This window comes from Pongo pygmaeus, chromosome 1, assembly GCF_028885625.2.
Source record: "Pongo pygmaeus isolate AG05252 chromosome 1, NHGRI_mPonPyg2-v2.0_pri, whole genome shotgun sequence".
Lineage (NCBI taxonomy): Eukaryota > Metazoa > Chordata > Mammalia > Primates > Hominidae > Pongo > Pongo pygmaeus.
In genome coordinates this window covers 166,727,690-166,755,205 of record NC_072373.2, presented here as the reverse complement: position 1 = coordinate 166,755,205, position 27,516 = coordinate 166,727,690, and the positions used below count along the sequence as shown (strand labels likewise).

Sequence of the window (27,516 nt, the reverse complement as noted above, 5' to 3'; positions counted from 1 at the left end):
ATATTTATTAGTAATCTTTGTATTCATGGTAATATTCTAGATAAAAATTAATACTTTTCTAGTGTCTAAAATGGTTATGTAATTTTTAAGCAATGAAAGATATCTATCTATAAGGGTGATTTCCTAGATAACCTTTTTTATGTTGGCTGTTCTAAATCAATATTTATTTTTCTTTTATAATGTTTGCATACAAGCATTTTCTTACTAGAGGATTCCCACCCCCCCTTTCTTTTTCCCTCCTAAAGTAGAGATTTTGAAAGTTTTCACTGCATCTCTTGTGGGATACGTATAATATTTGGCAGATGATACTTTTAAATGACAATAACAATAGTTATTTTTCAGAGAGAGAAATCAAGATAGCCCTGCAAATTCAGTGTAGTTGTTAATTCTCTGTATTCTTATTAACAAGATTCCTTTATTCATTTATTTATCAAATAGTTATTGAGGGCCTTATATACCAGATATCAATTTAGGTGTTCAGGATACATTAGAGTTAAAAAAAAGACAAAAATCCCTGCCCTCGTCAACTTAAATTTTAGTGAGGGAAATAATACATAATAAACATAATAAATAGTAAATGACATGGTATGTAGGAAAGTGATAAGTGTTATGGGAAAATCAGAAGGAAAGGGGGTTAGTGAATGCTGAGGGAATGTGGGTTGCCATTGAAATGGAGTGGTTAGTATATGCTTCATTAAGAAGAGATGTATGAGTTACCAACTGCTACATAAAAAACTACCCCAAAACTCAGTGGCTTCAAACAATTAAACATTTGTTCACTCATGAATCAGTAGATCTGTTAGTTCTTAGAGGCTTGTTTTTTCTCTGTAGGGCTTGCTCACACAGTTATTGTTAGCTACAGGTTAGCTGGTGGCTGGCTTTGCTAATCTTGGCTGGGTTCTTTCTTATGTATGAAGTCCCAGCTGGGACAACTTGACTCAGCCTCATATGATCTTTAATAATCTTTCAGTAAACTAGCCTGGACCTGTTCTCTTGGTATAACAGGGATCTGAAAACAAAAAAAAAAAAAACAAAAGCGGAAGCACAATAGAGTCTCCTGAGGTTTGGGCTCAGAACCAGCACAGTGTTACTTTGTTATATTCTGTTGCTCACAGAAAGTCAAAGGCAAGTCCAGATTAATAGGCTGGGGAAATAGACTTGATCTCTTGATGGAAAAGCTGCAAAATCACATTGCAAAGGGCTGTAGATACTGAGGGGGACAGCCATTTTTGCTGTCTTCCACAGAAGGCAAGGGAGTAAGCCTTGTGAGTGTATGGTGCTGGAAGGGATGGGTGAAGAGTGGAGGAGGTGGCAGAGTATTCCAGGTAGAGAGAATACTCTGTGCAGAGGCTCTGTGAGAGTGTACTGGTGTTAGAAGAACAGAGGCTAGAGTGTCTCAAATGCAGTAAGTGAGGAGAGAGTTGTAGGAGATGAAACCAGGGAGAAACAAGGACAAAATCAGGAAGAGGTTTCTTTTTGCCATAATTAGGACTTGGGCTTTTGATCAGAGAAATGAGGTTTCCCCCTCGTTTTTTGTGAGTTTTATTCCCCATATATAAGGTCAAGATTTTATCTTAATCTTTCATTTTCAGCAGTTTGACTGTGTGTCTAGGTAGTTTTTGTTTTTGTTGTTGATGCTATTGCCTGGGTTGTTTTTTGGTATTAATCCTGCTTGGGGTTCTCTGAGCTTCTTGGATATGTGGCTTGTTGCCTTTCATTATTTTTAGAAAATCCTCTGCCTTATTTCTTCAAATATTTCTTCTGCCCTCTTTCTTCTTCTTCCACTTGTATGGTACCTGACATCTCTTCCTTTTCTGCTCCACCACAGGTAAGCCAGTGCTTGCATCTCGTCTCTCCTGGGAAAGATCTGTCTTTCCTTGGATTTTAAGTTTATAGTTGCCCTGTAACCCCAGCTCTGATGGGATCAAGAAAAGTTATGATTTTGTAGTTTATTAACTTTTTCTTATTGTTAGGAAAGGAGCAATATTCCCCCAACTCTCTGCTCCATTAGAGGGTTTTGAGTAGAAGGCAGGACATAATCTGATTTATATTTTAACAAGAGCAGTTAGGTTACTGTATTGAAAGTAGATGGAAGGCGGGGTTGGCGCTAACGAATTTGAATGAGGAGCCTCAGCGCTTTCAGCGCCATTTTCGAGTGATGCCTGATCTCATCAATGTAGCGGAAGAGACAGGATAACCTATCCAAGAGTATAGTGCCACTATGACTCCGCCGGAAAAATTACTTTAAAAATCGCCAAAAATTACTTGGAGCAAAGGGCAGTCGGCGGAGCTTCGCCAAGGCTGGCACAGTCGGTTTTGACCTGTAGCAGAGAACCAATTCTGCAGAACGGCCTCACTTCTTTGACTGAATACTCACATAATGCATTGGAACATGACATGAGATTAAGGTTTAATAATGATAGAATGAAGACCATAAAAAAAGAGACCTTTACTTAGCTCAGCAATTCCTTTCTTACATATTTGATGAAGATGTCTTTTGAAAGGTGTACTGCAAGGAACAAAATGTTTGTAAATTCTGCTTTTACCAAGGTTTCTTTTTTAATTGATGCCAAAGAGTTCCAATATTGAACATCTTAAGTCTGTTACTTGGAGTATGGATTGAGTTTGGAGCTTACTCAGAGGACTACAGGAGAGTATCCAGGAAGTGGATAATTACTGTACCTTCCTCATGGAAAAAGTTTTATTTAAAGTGTTATTTCTCATTGAATACTATCAAAAAGGAAAAAAAATGACCTAAACTTTTGAGATAGATTTGGCTCTAGTAAGTATTTAGATATATCACTTACATATCTGGGAGAAGAAATAAGAGACTATCATCAATACATTCCCATCTACTAAAAAATTTTATTTTACACATGTCAAGGGATTACTTATAACTTCCATTGTCTTTTTTTTTAAGCCTATATGCAATGAAAAATATATTGGCAAAATAAATGTTTAAACCTTTTACGTTAAAATTACTGTGAAAGATGACAAGTTAGCTGCTGTTTTTGTCTACATTATACTGAAATTAAATGTTTATAATTTATATTTTGGGTTTATTTATTTATAAATCGTGGAATTTATGCAAAAACATGAGTAGTACAGATTCTCCTCTAATTCTGTAGGACTTTGAATAATGTGATATTTTTCTTATAATTGGACCCTTGTGTTTTGAAGAAATGCCAACTGCTTGAAGAATTTCCTTGTTATTTGTATTATTTGCTATAGGGTTAGATGTTGAGAAATTCTGCTGACAAAAAATTTAAAGCCAGTTTTACACTAAATATTCCTCAGTCTGATTAATTTGTTATTGGATGTATTCTGTATCTTTCTTTTGTAATTTGTAACTTTTATCCACTTAGCACGAATGATTCTATTAAAGAAAATCTTTAGGAAGTGGTAGAAACTTTAAATCGCCCCATAGTTTGCCTGTTTCCACATTTTATTATCTTATAATCTTTGGGAGTGCTTACACTTATGGAGCTAACATTTTCAGAGATACAGGTTCTCATAGTACCACTAAAACTTTTTTCCTCTTTGGACTGAATACCTATGATTATAACTACACAGTAGTTTAAGTTTCCTTGTTATTAGTCAAAAATACCATTTTAGTATGAAGCAATGAAGTTTATTATTTGTTGTCCCATAATTGAGAAAGCTTAAATACACCTTTTATTAATAGTTTGTAAATTCTAGGTTAGTCTACACAGATTTTTATATCAATTTGTTTATATTTTTATTAATGTCATTTCTGGAATTGTGAAAATGTTAATGTTCAACAAGCAACATTAAAAATAGATTTGAAACATTTAAAAAAAAAAAAGCAGTTGGAAGGTTACGCAGGAGAAAGCAAGGAATCCAGCTGGGACATTATTGTAGAATTCTAGAAGAGGACTGGCAATGCTTTGAACCAGGATGTTGGTGGGAGATAGGGCAGTAGAGATTCTGGGTATATTTTGAAGGCAGAACCGTAGGATTTCCTAAGGATTGGTCTTGGTATGTGAGAAAAGAAAAGAGTTAAAGAAGATTCCAAGATTTTTGACCTGAGCAACTGGAAAGACTGAGTTACCATTAACTGAGATGGGCAGCGTTTTAAAAAGAGACTAGGGAAGTCCAGTTTTGGAAATAGAAATCCAGGTAGAAATGTTAAATACACAGTTATATGGGTCTAACATTCAGAGGAAAGATCCTAAAGATATAAATTTTGAGGTTGTCAGCACATAGATGTCTGACATCTCTTCCTCGTGTGCTCCACCACAGGTAAGCCAGTACTTAAATCCTATTTTTTTTCTGAAAATGTCTGTTTTTCCTTGGATTTCAGGCTAATTGGTTGCCCTGCAACCTCAGCTTTTGATGAGTTCAAGAAAAGTTATGATTTTTAGAAAGTGAGTATATAGAAAATGTTTCTCACAAGGTTGCTGTATTGAGGTTTGTGCCTTATTGCAAATGCTATCATGTTTACATATAAAAATGGAATATGGGCCGGGTGTGGTGGCTCACGCCTGTAATCTCAACACTTTGGGAGGCCCAGGCAGGTGGATCATGAGGTCAGGAGATCGAGACCATCCTGGCCAACATGGTGAAACCCCATCTCTACTAAAAATAAAAAAATTAGCTGGGTGTGGTGGCACATGCCTGTAGTCTCAGCTACTCAGGAGGCTGAAGCAGGAGAATCGCTTGAACCCAGGAGGTGGAGGTTGCAGTGAGCCAAGATTGCACCACTGCACTCCAGCCTGGGTGACCAAGTGAGACTCCGTCTTGAAAAAAAAAAACATGGAATGTGTATTTCTAAAGAAAATATCCAAGAAGAAACTAGTAACTTATTTTTTATATAGGAAAGAATAGATAGTGATTGCTTATTTTAAAGTGTTTGGGCTTGTTTGTTTGTTTGTAGGAAAACCATCCCCTTGGTTATCCGTTGATACTGCCTTGTATATTCTCAAGGAAAATGAGAGTCAAGCAAATCTACAGCTTGTGTGTTTTACCGAACTACGAAATAGAGAAGTATACATATTTATTTTCTAGTGTTTAATTTTTAAATATAGTATGAACTGCAGTTTGGGGAAAGTATGTTTCTATATTTTATTTTTTAAGCTTTCATATACCTTCCAATTAAGGTTTAAACAGCACTTAAACACTATAGATATTATGTTTTTAATTTAATCATATTAAATTAAATTAAATAATTATAAGGATTTTTTCTTGTTTGCTGCGATTTCTTAAGAATTAAGTATAGGAGCTGGGCATGGTGGCATGCACCTGAAGTCCCTGCCACTTGGGAAACTGAAGCAGGAGGATTACTTGAGCCCAGGAGTTCAAAGCTGTATTATTCTATGATTGTGCCTGTGAATAGCCACTGTACTTCAGCCTGGGCAACATAACGAGACCCTGTCGCTAAAAAAAAATTTAAATAAAGAATTGAGGATTGGTTGGCAGTCTTGAGTCTTGGCTTATACCTTTTAAGTTGTATAATATTGTACCTTACTTTCATCTTTTCTAAATGCCCTGATGCCTCATGTGTGAACATTTGATATACTCAATAAAAAGGGTTGATGCCAGTACATTTTTTTCCTTAAATGCAAGCAATTCAAGACTTTGGAAAAGTTGCTGTAGATGTTTGTCTTACTTATATTACTACTGCAAAACAGAAAAACTTAAGATTACTATCCTCAGGCTTGACTTATTTTATAGGGTTCAAAAATAGATTGATATGAAGAAATGCTTTTAAATGTTTTTATATGTTGCCCATGGGGTTGTTCTGATCTTTTCTAATTGTATATTTACTCAGAGGCCAAATATGTGAGGCCGATACATAAATGTGGCTATTTATTTTATAAGGACTACAAAATACATCTGCTACACAGCAACAGAAATAATACTATTTAAGGGCTTACTGCAATATCATATTTAATCTTTATATAGGCTCAATGACAGACAAACATTTCCCTGATAGAATGTTATATAAAAGTCTTTTTTGTAGGCTTCCTTACAGACAAGAATAGGCAAGAAACAAATAAAATTGGCTGAAGGTAATGTTTTGACTAAACTCTTCTTCAGAACTGACTACAAAGTTAAGTTCAAGATAAAGCATTGTCTAAAACAATAGCTGTTTCCACTTTGTTTTGGGTAAAATTACTCTCATGAGATTGCATGTGTAAAAAAAATAGTATATAGCAAAATTATAATAGAGTTTGCATGAGTTTCTATTTACCTCTTTATAGGCTTCTGTTTATCTGTAATATGTTATATTTACAAAGGATTTTTTATTTGTATTTATACTTTCACAATTATTTTCTTATAGATGAGTTTTGTGCCCATGAAAAAACTTTCCATTTGCCATCCACAGTGGCAATACAAGGTTATGTGTGGAGATAAGGAAGGATCATGGGATGATATATATTAGGAAGCAGCAAGATCTGGCTTTTCACTCCTGAGTCTACATCTGGCCAGTTTCAAAGGTTATGCTTTTCAAAGGATGGATTTGGTAAACATTTCGGTTTTTTTTGTTTGTTTGTTTGTTTTTTTGAGACGGAGTCTTGCTCTGTCGCCAGGCTGGAGTGCAGTGGTGCGATCTTGCTCACTGCAACCTCCGCCTCCTGGGTTCAAGCGATTCTCCTGCCTCAGCCTCTCAAGTATCTGGGACTACAGGCGTGTGCCACCATGCCCAGCTCATTTTTGTATTTTTAGTAAAGACAGGGTTTCACCATGTTGGCCAGGATGGTCTCGATCTCTTGACCTCATGATCCGCCTGCCTTGGCCTCCCAAAGTGCTGGGATTACAGGCTTGAGCCACCACGCCTGGCCAACATTTAGTCTTAAAAATGACTTTCGGTTATATTGGATTTCTTCTTGTATCAAAATAGGACCTGGTGACCTTAAGAAGATTATGATTTCTCTGAGTTGCCAGGGCAGAAATGGAACTAAATCCAGAACTTAGATGAGCAACATTATTTTGTATATGAGTCTCCAGAATGACCTAAAATATACCTAAGTTGTTTTTTGTTTGTCTATTTATTTAGAGATAGGGTCTCACTCTGCTGCCCAGGCTGAAGTGCAGTGATACAATTCCCTGTAACCTTGAACTCCTGGGTGAAAATGATCTTCCTGCCTTAGCATCTCAAGTAGCTAGGACTATAGATGCATTATTATTGTTGTTGTTATTTTTAGAGATAGGATGTCGCTATGTTGTCCAGGCTGGTCTCCAATTCCTAGCTTCAAGCAATCTTTCCACCTTGGCTTCCCACAGTGCTAGGATGATAGGTATGAGCCACTGTGTCTGGCCTTATACCTGGGTTTTAAAAGGAATTTTTGGACATAATACCTGAAAGGATTATCTTGGGTTAGTGTGTGCTGAAGGGCACTTAGCTATTACACACAACTAAGAATTGTTTAGATTTAATATATTTAACAGAGACAGCTGCTAGCTTTTATAGGAAACCTTTGGGCTCCAAAAAGCTCTTAGGAGGTACATAGAGAGATAACATTTGCTTTCTTTCTTTCTTTTTTTTTTTTGTTTTTGAGACAGAGTCTGGCTCTATCACTCAGGCTAGAGTACAGTGGCACGATCTCAGCTCCCTGCAACCTCCACCTCTGGGTTCAAGTGATTCTCCTGCCTCAGCCTCCCAAGTAGCTGGGATTATAGGCACCTGCCACCATTGCCCGGCTAATTTTTGTATTTTTAGTAGAGGTGGGGTTTCACCAAGTTGGCCAGGCTGGTCTCAAACTCCTGACATGAAATGATCCACCCACCTTGGCCTCCCAAAGTGCTGGGATTACAGGCGTGAACCGCCATGCCCAGCCTGCTTGCTTTTATAGAACTGGAGAATAAAATGTTTTCCTATACACATGTTCTGGTACCCATGATAAATATCCAACATTTGATAGGAAACAGAATTTCATATAAAGCTGGTTTATTTGGGATTCTGTGTCTTGTTTTATAGTCCATATTACATTAAAAAAAGTGAAGTTCCAGTGCTTTCATCCACATAATTGAGCTCTTACAAATGTGGTTAATTTACACAAATAGTAAACCATTTCAAAATATATTTAATTTTTAATTTATGTCATTGAAATCTGATTTAAATATCATATATTTGAATCAAATTACGAAACCATAATCTAGAATATTATTACTTTTTTTCGAAGGAGCTCAGTGTTTGCATTAAAAAATTATCCTACGCCTAAAGTATAATAATAATAATAATAAAAAAAAATTATCCTACGATTTATCTTTGCTTCCTGTTGAAGGTATTTGCATCACAGATATTTTTTAAGATTATTGGGGAAGATTTAGAAGATATATAACTTACCTATTACAGTTTTAGGCATTTGTTTCAAAAATATATAAAGAACTGTTGTATCTAATGATCTCATAATGGGATTACCATTAACAAAAAGAATTTGAAACCTGTAAAAAGACTGATAGGACTATAATAGAATTTGTAAATGTTGATTTAAAAATCATTTCTAATGTGTCCCTTTCAGAAGAAATATTAAAAGCTTTAAATTAAAAGATGAAAAGATTAAGACTGATGATTGTTTTGTTTCATTGTTTTGAGAAAAGGTGTTTGGATGGACTGGTGAACTAGGACCTGGAATTTACTGGTTAATTCCTTCCACAACTGGCTGTAGGCTGAGGAAAAAAATAAAACCAGTAACAGATGAAGCCCAACTTGTATATAGAGATGAAACAGGGGAATTATTCCTTACAAAGGAATTTAAGTAAGTTTTGTTTATTAATGTTAGAATTATAACATCTAGACTGGATAGATATTAATAGCCTGTGTTACTCCCTTTGGCCAGCTCCCACCCCCATCCTCAGATTCTAATTCACCAATTCAACTCTTGTGAACAACCTGTATGAACTTGGAGGATGTTCTGCTAAGTTAAATAAGCCAGGCACAGAAAGATAAATACTGCATGATCTCACTTATATGTGGGAACTTTATTTTTTTTTAATAGAGACAGAGTTTTGCTCTGTTACCCAGGCTGGAGTACACTGTCACAATCATTGCTCACTGAAGCCTCAGAATCCTGGGCTCAGGTGATCCTCCCAGCTCAGCCTCCTGAGTAGCAGTATCTGGGATTACAGGGGCTTGCCAGCATGCCTGGCTAATTTTTTTCAAAGAGGTGGGAGTCTCGCTATGTTGCCCAGGTTAGTCTCAAACTCCTAGCCTCAAGCGAGCATCCTGCCTCAACCTTTCAAAGTGCTGGGATTATAGGTGTGAGCCACCACACCGAGCCTTATATGTGGGATCTTAAAAAGTCAAACCCATAGAAACAGAGAGTAGAAGAGTGGTTATAGCAGCTGGGATTAGTGGGGGGATTGGGGATATGTTGGTGAAAGGATACAAAATTTCAGTTTGATAAGAGGAATAAGTTCAGGAGATCTGTTGACAATATGGTGATTATAGTTATATATTGTATCCTTGAAAATTGCTAAGAGAATAGGTATTAAATGTTCCTGCTAGAAAAAAAGATGATAAATATGTGAAATAATGGCTATGTTAATTAGCTTGATTTAGTCATTTCACAATGTATACATATATCAAAAAATCACATTGTATACCATAAATATATATATATCAAAACAAAACAACTTATTCTCTAGGCATCTGAAAATGTTCCTCCATTTGCAGATCTGGGATTGTCATTTACTTCTGGGTTCTACACATTTGGCAAGTCAACTTCAGTCAAACATCTACAGTTTCTCCCTATCGGTAGAGAGGAAGAAGAAAGTAGATTGGAGAAAGGAAAAAAGAAGGGAACTACTACTATTCATTGAGTTCTTACTGTGTGTTGAGATACTGTGGTTGCTCTAGAAGCTTTTTTATCTCATGTAATACTGGACTGAGCCAAAACTGTATTTGGATACATTAACTTTATAGTTTACAGAAATTGTGTAACGCTATATTACTTCCTTTTGAATGTTATCCTCATAGAACCCTTCTTCAGCCAGGCGCGGTGGCTCACGCCTGTAATCCCAGCACTTTGGGAGGCTGAGGCGGGCGGATCACGAGGTCAGGAGATCAAGACCATCCTGGCTAAAATTTTTAGTAGAGAAACCCCATCTCTACTAAAAATACAAAAAAAAATTAGCCTGGTGTGGTGGCGGGCGCCTGTAGTCCCAGCTACTCGGGAGGCTGAGGCAGGAGAATGGCGTGAACCCAGGAGGCGGAGCTTGCAGTGAGCCGAGATCATGCCACTGCACTCCAGCCTGGGCAACAGAGTGAGACTCCGTCTCAAAAAAAAAAACAAAAAAAACTGTTCTTCAGTGTAGTTGCCTTAGTGACAAGAAATAACTAGCTATTTTTATAATTTTAGGTCTACTTTATCAGATATATTTGAAGTAATTGATTTAGATGGAAATGGTCTTCTTAGCCTTGAAGAATATAATTTTTTTGAATTGAGAACAAGTGGTGAGAAATGTGATGAAGATGCTTGGGCTGTCTGCAGAGGTAAGCACTTTTCTTTTTCTTAACAGATGTGTAAAAATATATATATAGCACCTTTTCATCTCTAAGAAATAAGAAGTCAAACTTCTCCATGAAATATTATTATAGCATTTAGGACAGTTTGAAAGTAGTATTGTCTGTAGATCATAAAAACTTACACATTTATTTTTCTTAAACCGATAGTTGGTATAATACTCAAGTTAAAAGAAAGTGTGAATTACTTAATCATAATTTTAGTTTTGAGTCTCTACTCTTTGGGGTTTAGAAGACAAAAAACTTGTCCTTGCACTTGATACCACTGGGCCTGAAGTGGTCAAGAGGCACAAACTGTGACCAGGAGAGGGCAGCAAAAAGCCAAAAAGCTAGAGTTTTACTCACAAATTAAGGTTTCCAGGAAGTTGTTTATATTATACATGTTAAACATTCTTCAGTGCTTTTCGTATTTGAGTTGAATTTTAAAAGTCCATCTATGGAAATATTGAAGCCAAAAATGCCAAGATGGACAAAGAAAATCACTGAGAATGAGGCAAAGTCAGTTATCACTTAGCAGGAGTCTGGGAAGACGTACTTGCATATTTAAGCCAAAGACCGCAAGGTCAGAGGGAAAGCCAAAAAGCCATAGCCAACTATAGATCACAGAACAAGAGGTATGAGGAGACCAGAATGCAGTCAAGAGAGATTAACTCACGTATACTTTCACTGGGGTAGCTATGTGTGGGTCTTAAAATGGTCTAAGCTTGGCAAAGTGAGCCAGGTTGGGAGTCTGTTTACCTAGACAGCAAGTAGGGTAGAAGTATATTATTTATATAAAGGAATTTTTCAGTATTTCTATTTTAGCTGAAAGTTAATATAATCAACAACAATACATGTATATTGATTTATAATATTAAACTTTGATTAATAAAATTCCTAATATACATAATAGAGTATTACCTATAGGAAGATGTAATTATCTTGTAACTTTAATGATATAATCTTTTAATTGGCACTAGAGAACATTCCATAAGAGTGAATTTGTGACTTTCTGTTGGTAAAGTTTGTGATAAGTAAAATTCTAATTTAAAATTTTAATTAAATTGGCAGAGTTGACGGTTAACATTTTTTGATAGCTTACCGTCTACCATGTACCAGCTGCTGATCTATGCACTTCTACACACCAACTCTATGAAGTAGTACTTTATTATTCTCACTTTATAAATCAGGAAATAGAATTAGAGGTTAAGTAACTTGACCAAGGCTACACAGCAAGAAATTTTCACAGATAGTCAGGCTCCAGAACTTTGAACTCAATGCTATCAAAAAGTCTCCAAGAGTTATTGACTTGAAAAATGATTTGAAGGAATGTCTACTTTACCAACATTAATAATACTGCAAAGAAATGAGAGCTTTTAAGGTTTTAATGTTTCCCTTGAATAATAAGAAAATGTACTGTTTATCTGTAAGATTATTTTAATAAACGTTTTTTATACTTAAAGATGCTTTATTTTTATTTTGTTTATTAATAAGCTTTATTTTGTTTATTTATTTATTTATTTTTTGAGATGGAGTCTCGCACTGTTGCCCAGGCTGGAGTGCAGTGGCGCGATCTCGGCTCACTGCAAGCACTGCCTCCTAATAAACTTTATTTTTAGAGCAATTTTAGGTTTACAGAAAAACATAGGCTGGGTGCTGTGGCTCATGCCTATAATCCTAGCACTCTGGAAGGCTAAGGCGGTAGGATTACTTGAGGCCAGGATTTCAAGACCAGCCTGGACAACAGAGCAAATTGTGTCTTAAAAAAAAAAAAAAAATTGGCCTGTAATCCCAGCACTTTGGGAGGCTGAGGTGGGTGGATCACTTGAGGTCAGTAATTCAAGACCAGCTTGGCCAACATGGTGAAACCCCACTTGTACTAAAAATACAAAAATTATCCAAGCGTGGTGGCAGGTACCTATAATCCCAGCTACTTGGGAGGCTGAGGCAGGAGAATCACTTGAGCTCGGGAGGTGGAGGTTGCAGTGAGCCAAAATCATGCCACTGCACTCCAGCCTGGGTGACAGAGTGAGACTCCATCTCAAAAAAAAAAAAAAAAAATAGAAATCTTCCATATATTCCTCCTCACCCACAAGTTTTCCCTATTATTAACATCTTGCATTTGTATGGTACCTTTGTTACAATTGATGAGTGAATATTGATACATAATCATTAACTAAAGTTCATAGTTTACATTAGGTTCACTCTTTTTGTTTGTTTAAGATAGAGTCGCTGTTAGCCTAGGATGGAGTGCAGTGGTGCGATCTCAACTCACTGCAACCCCTGCCTCCAGGCTCAAGCGATCCTCTCACCTTAGCTTCCTGAGTAGCTAGGACTACAGGTGTGCTCCACCACACCTGGCTAATTTTTGTATTTTTTTTGTTGAGATGAGTTTCACCATGTTGCCCAGGCTGGTCTCAAACCCCTGGAGGGTTCACTCTTGTCTTGTACAGTTCTATGGGTTTTGACAAATATATAACATCATGTATCCACCATTACAATATCATTCACAAAGGACTGTCCTTTCTCCATTGAATTGCCTTTGCTCCTTTGTCAAATATCAGTTGAATATATTTATGTCGATCTATTTCTGGGCTCTCTATTCTATTCCATTGATCTATTCATCGTTATTTCACCATTACCACACTGTCTTGATTACTGTAGCTTTATAGTAAGTCTTGGAGTCAAGTGTTAATAATTTTTTTTTGAGACAGAATCTTGCTCTGTTGCCTAGGCTGGAGGGCAGTGGCGCAATCTTGGCTCACTGCAAGCTTCGCCTTCCGGGTTCACGCCATTCTGCCTCAGCCTCCCGAGTAGCTGGGACTACAGGTGCCTGCCACCACGCCTGGCTAATTTTTTGTATTTTTAGTAGAGACGGGGTTTCACCATGTTAGCCAGGATGATCTCAATCTCCTGACCTCGTGATCTGCCCGCCTCAGCCTCCCAAAGTGCTGGGATTACAGGCGTGAGCCACTGTGCCCGGCCCAAGTGTTAATAAATTTTTTAAAAATTAATGAGGATTGAGAATTTTAAGTTTTAAAAAGTAGATTCGTTTTTAATAGTCTCTATAGTACAGTACAGTATCTAGATAGGTTTTTTAATGTATTTGTATTATATATCAAATAATTTTTTCATCTTTTCTACATAGTAGCTCTAACCTCGATTTTTGTGGCTACCGTTTCTCTTCATGATTGAATTTAATCTGCATTTATTTTTTCCCTTGAAAAAGTTATGAATAATTTTAAACTCTAAACTTTTTTTTTTTTTTGAGACAGAGTCTCGCTCTGTCACCCAGGCTGTAGTACAGTGGCACGATCTCAGCTCACTGCAAGCTCCGCCTCGTGGGTTCAAGCGATTCTCTGCCTCAGCCTCCCAAGTGGCTGGGACTACAGGTGCATGCCAGCACGCTGGGCTAATTTTATTTTTTGCATTTTTAGTGGAGACGGGGTTTCGCCATGTGGGCCAGGCTGGTCTCGAACTCCTGAGCTCAGGCTATCCACCTGCCTTGGCCTCCCAAAGTGCTGGGATTACAGGCATGAGCCACCGTGCCCGACTTCTAAATGTTTTAAGCTATTAATCAGTCAACCAGTTTTAGACAGTTATGTCTCTGCTGCTTTTCTCACAATAATGCACACAAAAGAGATGCTATCTCAAATAAGAGTACCCATTTCCCTTGGATATATTATAGATGGAAGTTAGGAAATAAAATCTTCCCTGTTGTGGGATAGCTAACAAAATATCCATAATAAATTAACTACTTATTTTCCATGTTACAGACAAATTCAGGAATTATGCATGTCTAGATACTTCTAGGTAAATTTAGTTTTGCTCATAAATAGTGTTAAAATGGGCATAGACTTAACCTGGGAAAATGTAGTTGATTCATGGATTCCAAAGTGCTTCCCATTATCTGTCAGTCTTTCAAGACTCGGGGACAATTTAACTAAAATTAGAGGAATCAGGCATATAGTAATCTCCTTAAATATGACACTATTCCCGTTTTTCTTTCTGAAACTCCAGTAGTTTGGGGAGTATTATATCAAATTCATCCAGTTTCTGCTGGCTTTAAGTGGCAAATACATATGAAGCATTTTAATTCTTTGAAATATAATAATGTATGCTCTAAATAAGCAGGCAGATTGGAATTTACCCAGAAATATTACAGTTTCCTCTAATTTTAGAATATATTTGCACTATTTATAACTTTAGGATTTTTTGAAAAATGAAATTGTGTACTATGACATATCTATGCTGAGTTACAGGAAATTAGAAGAATAGCTCTCAATAATGTTTTGAGCCATTTTTATTCCACTTTTATCCTACTCACAGATTCATAGGCCTCTTTTAAAATAAATATCTATGAATAATAATATATCATAGACATTTTATTAAAGTTATGAATTTTTAAATTATGTAAGAAAAAACTTTTGGTTGTTTAAACAGAGAATTTTGATACAAAGAGGAATGAACTAACAAGACAAGGATTTATGGATTTGAATCTAATGGAAGCTAATGATCGAGAAGGAGATCCTTGTGACCTTTGGGTAACTCTACACTCTATGGGCTACAATAAAGCTCTGGAGTTGACAGAGGTAAAGTATTCTTAAACTTTTGCCAGTGGGTTTAGTGTACATAATATTTTACTTTATGAACATTTTCCTGACATGTAACTTTCGAATTGGGCACCCAAATCTTTGAACTTTAGTATATGAATGAATCCTGGGTGCAACATCATGTTTCTGTTAGTTTATACAAGTTCTTGTTCTCACCTGAAATTTAGTTACTGCCAGCATTAAAATAATTCAAAGACAAAAGAGTTTAAGCATATAATATGCAAGAAAAAAATTTGGTATTAAAAAAATTAAAATTGGAAAAGGCAGTTTGAGTTACTAAAGTCTCATTTCTATAGGGAAACACTTTGTCTTAACAGTTTAAAGGCTCTCTTAGAATAAGGAGAATGTATCTGCATTAGAACTTGGATTTCTGATCTTTTTATAAAGGGTACTTTTGGGGTTAATACTTGTAAAACACTTGGAACAGTGGCTGGCTCATACAAAGCATTGTGTATGTATCAGCTATCATCATCATTATTATCATTAACATGATAGGTATAGAAGTTGAACAGGGCTCGTAATTAACCATAGGGGTAATAAAAATTTAAAAATAAGGCCTTCTTAATATATATATATATATATGTATTTTTTTTTTTTTTTTAATTTGAGACAAGGTCTTACTGTGTCACCCTGGCTGGAGTGCAGTGGCACAATCATAGCTCACTGCAGCTTCAACCTCCTGGGCTCAAGTAAGCCTCCTGCCTCAGCCTCCTGAGTTGCTAGGACTGCAGGTGCATGCCCCCACGCCCAGCTAATTTTTTAACTTTTTTTATTTTGTAGAGATGGGGGGTCTCACTGTTTTACCCAGGCTAATTTCTATATTTTTATGTCAGATTTAAAATATAGAATTTAAGAGTTTCAGTTTTAGGCCACAAGTTACATAACAGTACATTTGTTTATACTCTTAAAATTAAAAATAGTATTTGTCCTTTTTCCATACTTGAATCAACTTAGGAGGGCAATACTAACTTTGACAAATTTTGTTTTAGATACATTTAGACTTTGGTTTAATTCTTAGTTTTGACATCATTCAAAACCTTCATTAACCTGTTTTCTGAGAGGTTCTCTATTCTTTACCCATTTTTAGAAATAGGAGGTGAATAGTTATGGTAACTATTTATATCCTACTTGAGCCTAACAGTCAGTGACTCCCACATTTTAACCATGTGTAAAATCAGCATCTAATCTATGAACAATATTGATTGTGCTACCCATGTTGTTGCTTATTAGGGAAATTAGTTAAGAGCAATTTAAGACTTTTTACCGCAGTTACTGATGTCATTTACCTTTGAAACTATAAGCAAGAAGGATTTCTGAGCTAACATTTAATTTAATTTAAATTTCATTTATTTATTGAGTAGGTTATTTGTATCATTTAAATTCAAAAGGTAAAAAAAACACAGTATACATTGGAAAGTATCAATAGATGATGAGACTGCCACTCAGTAACTGAAATAAAAAGACAAAGCTGAATTGATTGCTTACTATAAAGGAGAGCTATGCTGGTCAGGCACAGTCTCTCTACTAAGAGCAGAGTGCTCATTTATATAGGGTTTTGGGGAGGTATGGAATTCAAGGATTGCTTGGCTTTTAGAGGCATAAATGAGTTAATACTATCTGGGGAAGCATGGTTACTTGGATGAGACTGTTGATTGGTTGGCACTAAGCAGTGTATTTACTGATGTGAATCCATCTCTGATTGCCTGACTTTCAAAACTGAGGAGCTGACACTGGTTGCCTAACATAAGTGTGTTAATTGAAGTGGAGCTGTTCCTGATCAGTTGAACAGATTTAAAACCTTTTTTTTTACTAAATTTCTTAATTGTTTCTTATTAAATTCTTATTACTTATTTCTTTATTTTTCCTTATTAAATTCTCTAATTTAGGCTGTAGAATTACAGATTACACATTCCCTGTATCAGCCTATGAAGATCCTCTGTTAAAGAGCAATATAACTTCTTTATAAGGGCATTGCCCCTATATCACTGTAACTGAATAGTTGCTCTTTTACTGAATTTGAGAAGCAAAACTTACATGTTTAGTTTTGCCCCCCCTTTTTTTTCTGTTTTCCTTTTTAAAATAAAATTTCATGATATTAATTTCTTTCTAGATTCAGAAATGGGAAAATTTACTTTCTTTTTTAGAGTTTAAGCACTACATAACTTTTTATTTCCCTTTTGTATGGGTTAACAGGTAGTTGAGAGCTAAATATTGTGCTAAATTTAAGTAGCATCCCATAATCTAGGTTTTATTATTACAGTCTTCCCCATCTTCCTTATCACATATATTGTTAATAGTTTTACAATGAATAATTTACAGTGAATAGTTTTCTTGCTTGTTGTTTGCTTCCTATATTAAGTTAGTAGGATAAAGAAAATAAGTAAATAAAAGATCAAGCCCATGAAAAGAAAAAATAAAACTGTAGGGCAACTCTTTTAGAAGTGATAAGATTTTAATTAAAAAATTGTAGAAGGTGCAAAAATCACTATTATTCCTATACAACAACAATAGTCAAGTCAAGAGCCAATTCACGAAAGAACTCCCATTCATAATTGCCGCAAAAAGAATAAAACACCTAGGAGCACAGTGAACAAGGGAGGCCAGCAATCTCTACAAGGAGAACTACAAACTACTGCTCAAAGAAATCAGAGATGACACAAACAAATGGAAAAACATTCAGTGCTCATGGATAGGAAGAATCAATATCATTAAAATGGTCATACTGCCCAAAGCAATTTATAGATTCAATGATATTCCCACTAAACTACCATTGGCATTCTTTACAGAACTAGAAAAAAATATTTTAAAATTCATATGGAACCAAAAAAAGAGCCCGAATAGCCAAGGCAATCCTAAGCAAAAAGAACAAAGCTGGAGGCATCATGCTACCTAATTTCAAACTATACTGCAGTGCTACAGTAACCAAAACAGCATGGTACTGGTACAAGAACAAACATATAGACCAATGGAACAGAATAGAGCACTCAGAAATAAGACTGCACACCTACACCTGTTTGATTGTTGACAAATCTGACAAAAACAAATAATGGGAAAAGGATTCTCTATTCAATAAATGGTTGCTGGGATAACTGGCTAGCCATATGCAGAAGATTGAAACTGGACCCCTTCCTTACACCATATAAAAAAATTAACTAGGGCTGGGTGTGGTGGCTCATACCTGTAATCCCAGCACTTTGGGAGGCTGAGGCGGGTGGATCACAAGGTCAGGAGATCGAGACATCCTGGCTAACATCCTGGCTTCATCCTGGTGAAACCCCATCTGTACTAAAAATACAAAAAATTAGCTGGGCGTGGTGGCAGGCGCCTGTAGTCCCAGCTACTCGGGAGGCTGAGGCAGGAGAATGGTGTGAACCTGGGAGGCGGAGCTTGCAGTGAGCCGAGATGGAACCACTGCACTCCAGCCTGGGCGAGAGTGCGAGACTCCGTCTCAAACAAATAAAAAAATTAAAAAAATTAAGATAGATTAAAGAGTGATATGTAAAACCCAAAAGTGTAAAAACTCTGGGAGACAACCTAGGCAATACCATTCAAGATATAGGCATGGGGAAAGATTTCATGATGAAGATGCCACAAGCAATTGCAACAAAAGCAAAAATTGACAAATGGGATCTAATTAAATTAAAGAGCTTCTGTGTAGCAAAAGAAACTGTCAACAGAGTAAACAGACAACCTACAGAATGGGAGAAAATTGTTGCAAACTATGCATCTGACAAAGGTCTAATATCCAATATCTATAAGTAACTTAAATTTACAAGAAAAAAATTCCATTAAAAAATGAGCAAATGAACAGACACTTTCCAAAAGAAGATATACCTGTAGCCAACAATCATATGAAAAAAAGTTCGACATCACTGATCATTAGAGAAATGCAAATCAAAACCACATTTCACACCTGTCCGAATGGCTATTATTAAAAAGTAAAAAAATAAAAGATGCTGGTGAGATTGTGGAGAAAAAGGAATGTTATACACTGTTGGTGGGAGTGTACATGAGTTCAACCATTGTGGAAGACAGTGTGGTGATTCCTCAAAGACCTAAAGACAAATACCATTCAACCCAGCAATCCTATTACTGGATATACACCTAAAGGAATGTAAGTTGTTTTATAAAGACACATACACATGTATGTTCATTGCAGCACTATTCACAATAGCAAAGACATGGAATTAACCTAAATGCCCATCAGTGGAAAACAGGATAAAGAAAATGTGGTAAATATACACCATGGGATACTATGCAGCCATAAAAAATGAGGTCATGTCCTTTGCAGGGACATGGATGGAGCTGGAAGCCATTATCCTTAGCAAACTAATGCAGGAACTGAAAACCAAATGCCACATGTTCTCATTTATAAGTGGGAGCTAAATGATGAGAACACATGGACACATAGAGGGAAACAACACACACTAGAGCCTATCAGAGGGTGAAGAGTACGAGGAAGGACAGGATCAGGAAAAATAACGAATGGGTACTGGGCTTAATACCTGGGTGATGAAATAATCTGTACAACAAACCCCTATGACACACGTTTACCTACGTAACAAATCTGCACATGTACCCCTGAACTTAAAAGTGTAAAAAAAAAGAAAAAAAATTAGAGAATATGTTTTAACATGGACCTTTTAAGATGTTTTACTTTCAGTGAATATTCAAATATTGATCCTCTTTGGTTAAATAAAACTGATAGCCATGACTTAAAAAATAGCAGAATATTACCAGAATTTACCAGTACTGAACAAATAAATTAAACCTTTAAAAATGCCATACTCATAATTATTATAAAAAAATCTTTAAAAATTTTTACAAAGGTGATGTGTATGAAAAATAAACCCAGGTCTTCTACTTTTTAGTCCAATGATTTTTAATTCTACTATTTCTCTTAAAAAGGCAAATTTATTATTGCCAAAGGTTGAAGTGATTAAAATATTTTTATTATAAAAATATTTTATAATTATTTTACTTTATTTTATATTATTAAAATATTTTTAAAAACAAAAATTTCTGTTTATGTTCTACTAAAATTAACTTCAGACTTCTTTCTTTTATTTCCTTAAAAGATGACCACCAATTTGTGAATTTATTCAGTTATTCAACAAATACTTATTGAATACCTACTATGTGATAACTGCAGGAAAGAGGCACTGAGGATACAAAGAAGAATAGAATAGTCAAAGTTCCTGCCCTTATGAAATTTATATTCCATGAAGGAGAATGATTAATTAATTAAAATAAAATTATATCAGCCAGGTGCAGTGGCTCATGCCTGTAATCCCAGCACTTTAGGAGGCCAAGGCAGGTAGATCACCTGAGGTCAGGAGTTCGAGACCAGCACAGTCAACATGGTGAAACCTTGTCTCTACTAAAAATACAAAACTTAGCTGGGTGTGGTGGCGGGCACCTGTAATTGCAGCTACTCGGAGGCTGAGGCAGGAAAATCACTTGAACCCGGGAAGCAGAAGTTGCAGTGAGCTGAGATCACCCAACTGCACTCCAGCCTGGGCGACAAGAGCAAAACTCCATCTCCAAAAAAAAAATTATTTCAAAGGTGTTTTGAAACAACTCAAAGGCTGAAGTAGAGAACAGAGAACAGTGGGGGAGTGAGGGAGATTGCGGGGCCAGAGCAGATCCCTCTGCAGAGGTGGCACTTAAGCTTTAGCCCGAAGCAGGAAGACAAGGTACCTATGTGAAAATACATAAGGATAATCTTCCCAGTGGAGAGAACACTATGTATGAAGGGCTTCATTTGCTCTAGGATCTGAAAGATCAGGATAGCTGTTGCATAGAGACACAGGAGACCAGGTTGGATGGAGAGGCAGAGGCTGTTTACCACATTGGCTTTTTACCACATTGTAGGCTGTGGTAAAAAGACTAAGGTAGATATTAGAAAAATTTCATTCCGAATGCAGAAAATATTTTTAAGTCTCATATTTTAAAGGTGTTTTTAGACTAAACATTTAGTCAGTGCTCTGGGTCCATGCAGTAAGCTTCAATTGTAAATGTAATAATTTCTTTAGAAACCTTTGATGAATTCTTTCTGTAACCCTCACCTTAGAAAAGAAAATTAAATAACATGGTATTTGTTAGCATTGAACCAAATGAAGAGATGGTATTATGGCTTAAAGAAGATAGTATATTACTGATTTGCTAGAGGTTATTATTTTCTTTTATTTTCTATGAACATTATTATTTGCTAGAGGTTATTATTTTCTTTTATTTTCTATGAACATTATCAGTTAATATGCTACCAAAAAGTCAGGATTTCATGCTTGCTTATTACTCAATTCATAGTACTAAAATTTTCCTCTAAAAGTATATTAGAAGGACAAGCTAGAAGGTATAGCATATCTTCTTATATGGTAACATATTAATAATTTATTTAAAATTCTATCAAAAGGCTAAAACAAGATTTTTTTTTCCAATCAGGCATGTCCATTTGTCATTGATATCTATGCAGAAAAATGCAAGCCAAAAATTAAAGCTGTCCATATGGAGGCATGTAGTGGACAACTTGAGAAGGCCATTTGTAAATCTGTTCTTAGCAACGGTGATGCCAAAGTAATGGATGGCTATGAAAATATAATTGTGCATACTTACAGTTGTGACACCTGGATAACGTCAGTTATTGAAAACAAGGTATCAATTATGAGGTGGTTTTCCTCGTTTTGCTACAAAGCTTACTAATATATTTCATCTTATTCCTTACTCTATTCGTATGTGGTAATTAAGTATCCCATCACATTAATAATGTTTATAATGCATAATTATTTTCTCTCCTCAAGTTTCTAACTCAAACTGGGTGTGGTAATTTTTATATGATTTTTAAAGGTTTCCAATTTTTTCTCTTAAAATATTAGGAAAATTAAACATTTGGATATCGATGAAAATAGAGCACAATCTGGGTACAAAATATTTTATTTAGTTTGTTTCTAAAAGTTTTTATGTATACACAGCTATTTTAATAATAGATATCATGTTTTAAAGAAATATTATAAGCAAAGAAAAAAATTTCAACCCAGCGCTTTACACTAACATTGCAGAGATCCTATAAATTATCATTATTTAATATAACTAAATATGTTCTACTGTCCCAAGGCCTGCTTTCATCAAGCTGATTATTTCTACCTTTGGCTCTCTTCCCTGCTGTTAATACTATTGATATTACAGGTCAAGAGAATACGAGCATAAATTCTTAGTCAGAAATATCCAGTTCTCTAGAAATTATAAATTTTCATAAAACTTTATATAAGATGGCTAGGTGCTCAGTACTGTTGACTTATTTCTTTTAGGTCCTAGGTGAGACATATTTTTATGCCTGCCATAAATTTCTTAAAATACTTAAGATTTGGCAGCGTTTTTAGTCAACCTGAAAATATATTATGTACTATTTTAGTTACAATAGGAGCCACCAGAAAGTGTAAAACTTGATCTCTGCGTTCAAGGAGTTTATGGGCTATAATTGGAAAGACAAAATTAATACTCTTGAAAGACATCAGAGAAGAATTAAACGTTACATAATGTAGTACTGTTTGTGTGTGCGATAGGGGTTTTATTCTGTTTCTCTTGTAGTTGTTGCTAATTTGGACCATAGAAGTTGGGAAAGGATTTGTTATGAGGGGGAAGGGAACTGTGATATGGGATTTGAGCACTGAAGGATGACTAAGATTTAGATATGCAGACAGACAGCCTTTAGAAGCAGGGGAAACAGTGTAAGGAGAAACAAGGCGAAGGGTATATATGAAGTATAAAGGAAAGAGTGAGAATATCTGCTTTGCAGAAATAGCTTTATTTGGAGGAGGATTAGGAGGTAAATAACATACAGAATGGATCCAAATTATATATGTTATCTTGAAAACGAGATAGAGGAGCTTAGACTTGATTAACTAAGCTTGGGTCCCCACCTAGTAGATTGCAGTTTTCAAATGAACCAATCATGCCTCAGAGGGTGATTCCTAGGATCCATCATGGTTCCCTTTCTGCCCTCTATGTTTTATTAGGGTTAAAAAGGTGAAGGGAGTCACTACCTTACCCCAACCCCTCTGTTCTGCTATCACCTATTAGTTCTCAATTCTCTGCCTCCTTTTTCCTCAAGGAAAATTCAACTCTCTTCACCAAAATGTGATAATAATGTGAACATTTTAGACCTTATTGTTTGCCAGGCATTTACATATATTAGAGCATTTACTTCTCACAGCAACCGTATGACATAAGTGCTATTCTCATTTTACAAACAGGAAACTGAAACACAGAGCAGTTAAATAACTTGCAAATGATTAGACAGCTAAGTAGTAGAAGAGTTGAGAAATAAATTCAGGTAGTCTAACATTATACTACCCCCTTTGTAGTCGTTAGGGTATGATCGCAGATTCTTAGTAGGGGAATATTTTTATTCCTGCATTTTTCCCATTTATCAGTGTCATTCTGCTTTCCCTTGCTCCCTATCCATCCTAGAGGCCATTGTCTATTATCTCAGTTGTCACTTCTTCCATAAAGTCTTTCTTGAAACCCCAGTCCGAGCTAATGTTCATCTTCTGTGTTTCTACAGATCCTTCTAAATACCTCTGTTACAAGACTCAGCAAAGTGTTTTGTAATTGTCATTTTATTTGTCTGTCTCCCCTAGAGTGTGAGCTAGGAGTCAGTAATTCTATCTTTTATCTCAGTGCACCTAGACCCTAAAACAATGCCTGATACAAAGTTGATAATAAATATATTTGTTTATATATTGTCAATGAAGGAGTAAAAAGATGTTTTAGACATATTAGTTGGAAGGTAGTATTAAAATGAATGGAAGCCGAAAAAACTAGAGATAACAACAAAAAAAATAGAGACTATTGGTATCATAAGTCAAGGATGAGATAATGTGACCCTAGTGTCCATAATACCCTGGGAATGAAGATTAAAAGGTAAGTAAATTTAAGTCACATTTAAAAGAAAAAGTTTATATAAATGGTGACAGATTGGAAAGAAAATGAATGAGAAAAAGTAAAAAAGTTGAAAGAAGTAGCCAATTTGTATGAATTTGTAGTGCACTATATGATGTTAAAACAGAATTTCAGGGTTCATTCTGAGGCTTATATTTGTCTGTAATTATTAAAGAAAGGACTAGCAGCTTATGAAATCTTTTTTTTATAGTCAGATGAGAAAGTGATTATTCACATCAACAATGAGCTAAGTAAAAACTGCGTAAACAACAGAGGACTCAACATATTTGCAGTAGAAGTGGGACCCAAATCTACAATGGTAATGTATTATTTTCTAATTAAAGCCTTTTGTTTTATGTCTTTGAAAAAAATTTGCTATTAATGCTATGAGTAAACGTAGATATAAAATGGAGTGGAAAATTATTTTAAGTGTGATATTTGTATCAGTATCATTCTATACTCAGAGACAGGAGACTTTGGTTCTAATCCAGTTCTGTCACTGTTTGGTTGAGTGACTATGGGAAGTTCATTTACTTCTATGTTCCAGTCTCTTTAAATGTAAAATTAAGATAATATCACTAGGCCGGGCACAGTGGCTCACGCCTGTAATCCCAGCACTTTGGAAGGCCGAGGAGGGTGGATCACCTGAGGTCAGGAGTTCAAGACCAGCCTAGCCACCATGGTGAAGCCCCATCTCTACAAAAATACAAAAATTAGCTGGGCGTGGTGGCAGACGCCTGTAATCCCAGCTACTCGGGAGGCTGAGGCAGGAGAATTGCTTGAACCTGGGAGGCGGAGGTTGCAGTGAGCTGAGATCACGCCATTGCACTCCAGCCTAAGTGACAAGAGTGAGACTCCGTCTCAAAAAAAAAAAAAAAAAAAAAAAAAAAAAGATAATATCAGTAGTTTTACGTGCTTCACAAAGTTAAAGATAAAATGATGCACATGAAAGTACTTTTTACATCATATAGAAATGTAAAGTATTAATAGTAACAATAATTTTGATAACCCAAAATGCTTTTATCTGCATTATTAAGATTTTCTAAAGTATCCTGAGAGGGACAATGCCTCTGAGTTTTAGATAAGCAAGAAAGTCAAGAGCTAGAAAAAGCTATAGTTCTGGTGTTAGCAGAACTCTGGGTTTCTGATTTAGCCAGGGCTTCAAAGGCAGGGACAGATCAATAGAGCTACCTACTGGGCAAGTGAAGGGAGAAAGGAAAAAGCTTCCTATTCTTACCCTTTCTTTCTCCATACTGTCCATAAAATCCTAAAACATTCCAGAACAGGATAAAGAGATTCTTTTCTGTTTCTCCAATTAAGATTTTAGAAAATGCTCTAGGTTTAGCAAGGAAAGGATATTTTCTCCTCTTTCCACCACTCTTCTTTACCCACATTCACACACACCAACTGACAGCTACTATGTTAGGGTAGAATTTAGACTGGATTATCCTGTTAGACCTCAGATCATAGATTGCTAGTCTCTGCTAAGGACAAATATTGTAGAATTTTATCTGTACAGGGATATTCTTATACAAGGCCTAGAAATGTTGTCCTGTTTAAAAATTAGCCAAAAGTAACAATATATAAAAAGAGAGTAAAAGCTTTCTATTTTTATGTGCAGGTTTGTCAACATGTAATGCCTCTGAATGAACGACAAGAATGGATATATTATTGTATATATTCTCTTATTTCTTAAATAATTATACTTAGAACTTACCAAACTAAGAATTATTTCAGATTTAGTCTGTTATTTATTAAACAACTAAATGCTACTTAATTTAACTGACGTACCTAAATAATAATCTATTCAATTTATATGCATTTTCATTTTATGTCCATGTTATGTACTTTATTATTAAAATATAAATAATGCTTTCATTGTGTGGTGTTCTTATTTAGTAGGAAATCTTTTTTTTTTTTTTTTTTTTTTTCAGCAATAAGGCTGTTTATTTCACTTGGGTGCAGGTGGGCTGAGTCCGAAAAGAGAGTCAGCAAAGGGAGATAGGGGTGGGGCCATTTTATAGGATTTGGGTAGGTAAAGGAAAATTACAGTCAAAGGGGGTTGTTCTCTGGCGGGCAGGGGCGGGAGTCACAAGGTGCTCAGTGGGGAAGCTTTTGAGCCAGGAGAAGGAATTTCACAAGGTAATGTCATCAGTTAAGGCAGGAACAGGCCATTTTCAGTTCTTTTGTGGTGGAATGTCATCAGTTAAGGCAGGAACCGGCCATCTCGATGTGTACGATGTGTACGTGCAGGTCACAGGGGATATGATGGCTTAGCTTGGGCTCAGAGGCCTGACATTCCTGTCTTCTTATAGTAATAAGAAAAATAAAACAAAATAGTGTTGAAGTGTTGGGGCGGTGAAAATTTTTGGGGGTGGTATGGAGAGATAATGCCAGGTGATGTTTCTCAGGGCTGCTTCGAGTGGGATTAGCGGTGGCATGGAAACCTAGAGTGGGAGAGGTTAAGCTGAAGGAAGGTTTTGTGGTAAGGGGTGATATTGTGGGGTTGTTAGAAGAAACATTTGTCGTATAGAATTATTGGTGATGGCCTGGATACAGTTTTGTATGAATTGAAAAACTAAACGGAATAAGAGAAGGAGAAAAACAGGTATTAAAGGACTAAGAATTGGGAGGACCCAGGACATCCAATTAGAGAGTGCCCAAGGAGGTTCAGCATAGCCCTGCCAGCAAAGATTATTTATTTACTTTAAGACGGAGTTAAGAGTGGCCGTTTGGGGATAGCACCAGGAGATATCAGCTGTGATGGCTTGGAGAAACAGTGTAAACTGGCAGTGTAAACAAGAGTAGGGCATTTATGAGTAGTTGAGAATGGTGAATAGGAGTATGACTAGACAGAAGATAGTAGGGATGACAAGTTTTTGGGGGCACAGTCCAAGTTGGTCTGGTGTCTGGAATGAGACTGGGGCCTAATAAAAAGGAGTGTCCCAGGAGCTCAAATGGGCTGTACCCTGAAGCATTCCGAGGACAGGCCTGAATTCTGAGAAGGGAAAGTGGTAAAAGTATTGTCCAGTCCTTTTTAAGTTGGTGGCTGAGCTTGGTGAGGTGTGTTTTTAAAAGACCATCAGTTCACTGAATACCAAGAGCCGGAGAAACTGCTTGGGTGATTTGACTAATAAAGGCCGGTCAGTTATCGGATTGTATAGAGGTGGGAAGGCCAAACCGAAGAATTATGTCTGACAGAAACGAAGAAATGACCGCAGTGGCCTTCTTAGACCCTGTGGGAAAGGCCTCTACCCATCCAATGAAAGTGTCTACCCAGACCAAGAGGTATTTTAGTTTCCTGACTCGAGGCATGTGAGTAAAGTCAATTTGCCAGTCCTGGGCAGGGGCAAATCCCTGAGCTTGATGTGTAGGGAAGGGAGGGGGTCTGAACAATCCCTGAGAGGTAGTAGAATAGCAGCTGGAACACTGAGAAGTGATTTTCTTGAGGATAGATTCCCATGATGGAAAGGAAATGAGAGGTTCTAAGAGGCG

At 36.2% G+C, this 27,516-nt stretch overlaps 1 protein-coding gene across 2 annotated transcripts in view; it reads left to right on the top strand.

The window, feature by feature from the left end:
- Positions 1-25,899, top strand: part of EFCAB7 (EF-hand calcium binding domain 7) — a 49,559-nt gene extending 23,660 nt beyond the window's left edge. For both annotated transcript variants that reach the window (XM_054484394.2, XM_054484400.2), the window contains exons 8-14: positions 4,898-5,007; positions 8,566-8,723; positions 10,326-10,459; positions 14,912-15,060; positions 21,526-21,735; positions 24,233-24,340; positions 25,643-25,899. In XM_054484394.2, coding sequence (XP_054340369.1) covers positions 4,898-5,007; positions 8,566-8,723; positions 10,326-10,459; positions 14,912-15,060; positions 21,526-21,735; positions 24,233-24,340; positions 25,643-25,717 — 944 coding nt within the window. In that variant the 3' untranslated portion in view covers positions 25,718-25,899. The remainder of the gene's footprint in view (positions 1-4,897; positions 5,008-8,565; positions 8,724-10,325; positions 10,460-14,911; positions 15,061-21,525; positions 21,736-24,232; positions 24,341-25,642) is intronic.
- The last annotated feature ends 1,617 nt before the right edge of the window (positions 25,900-27,516 follow it).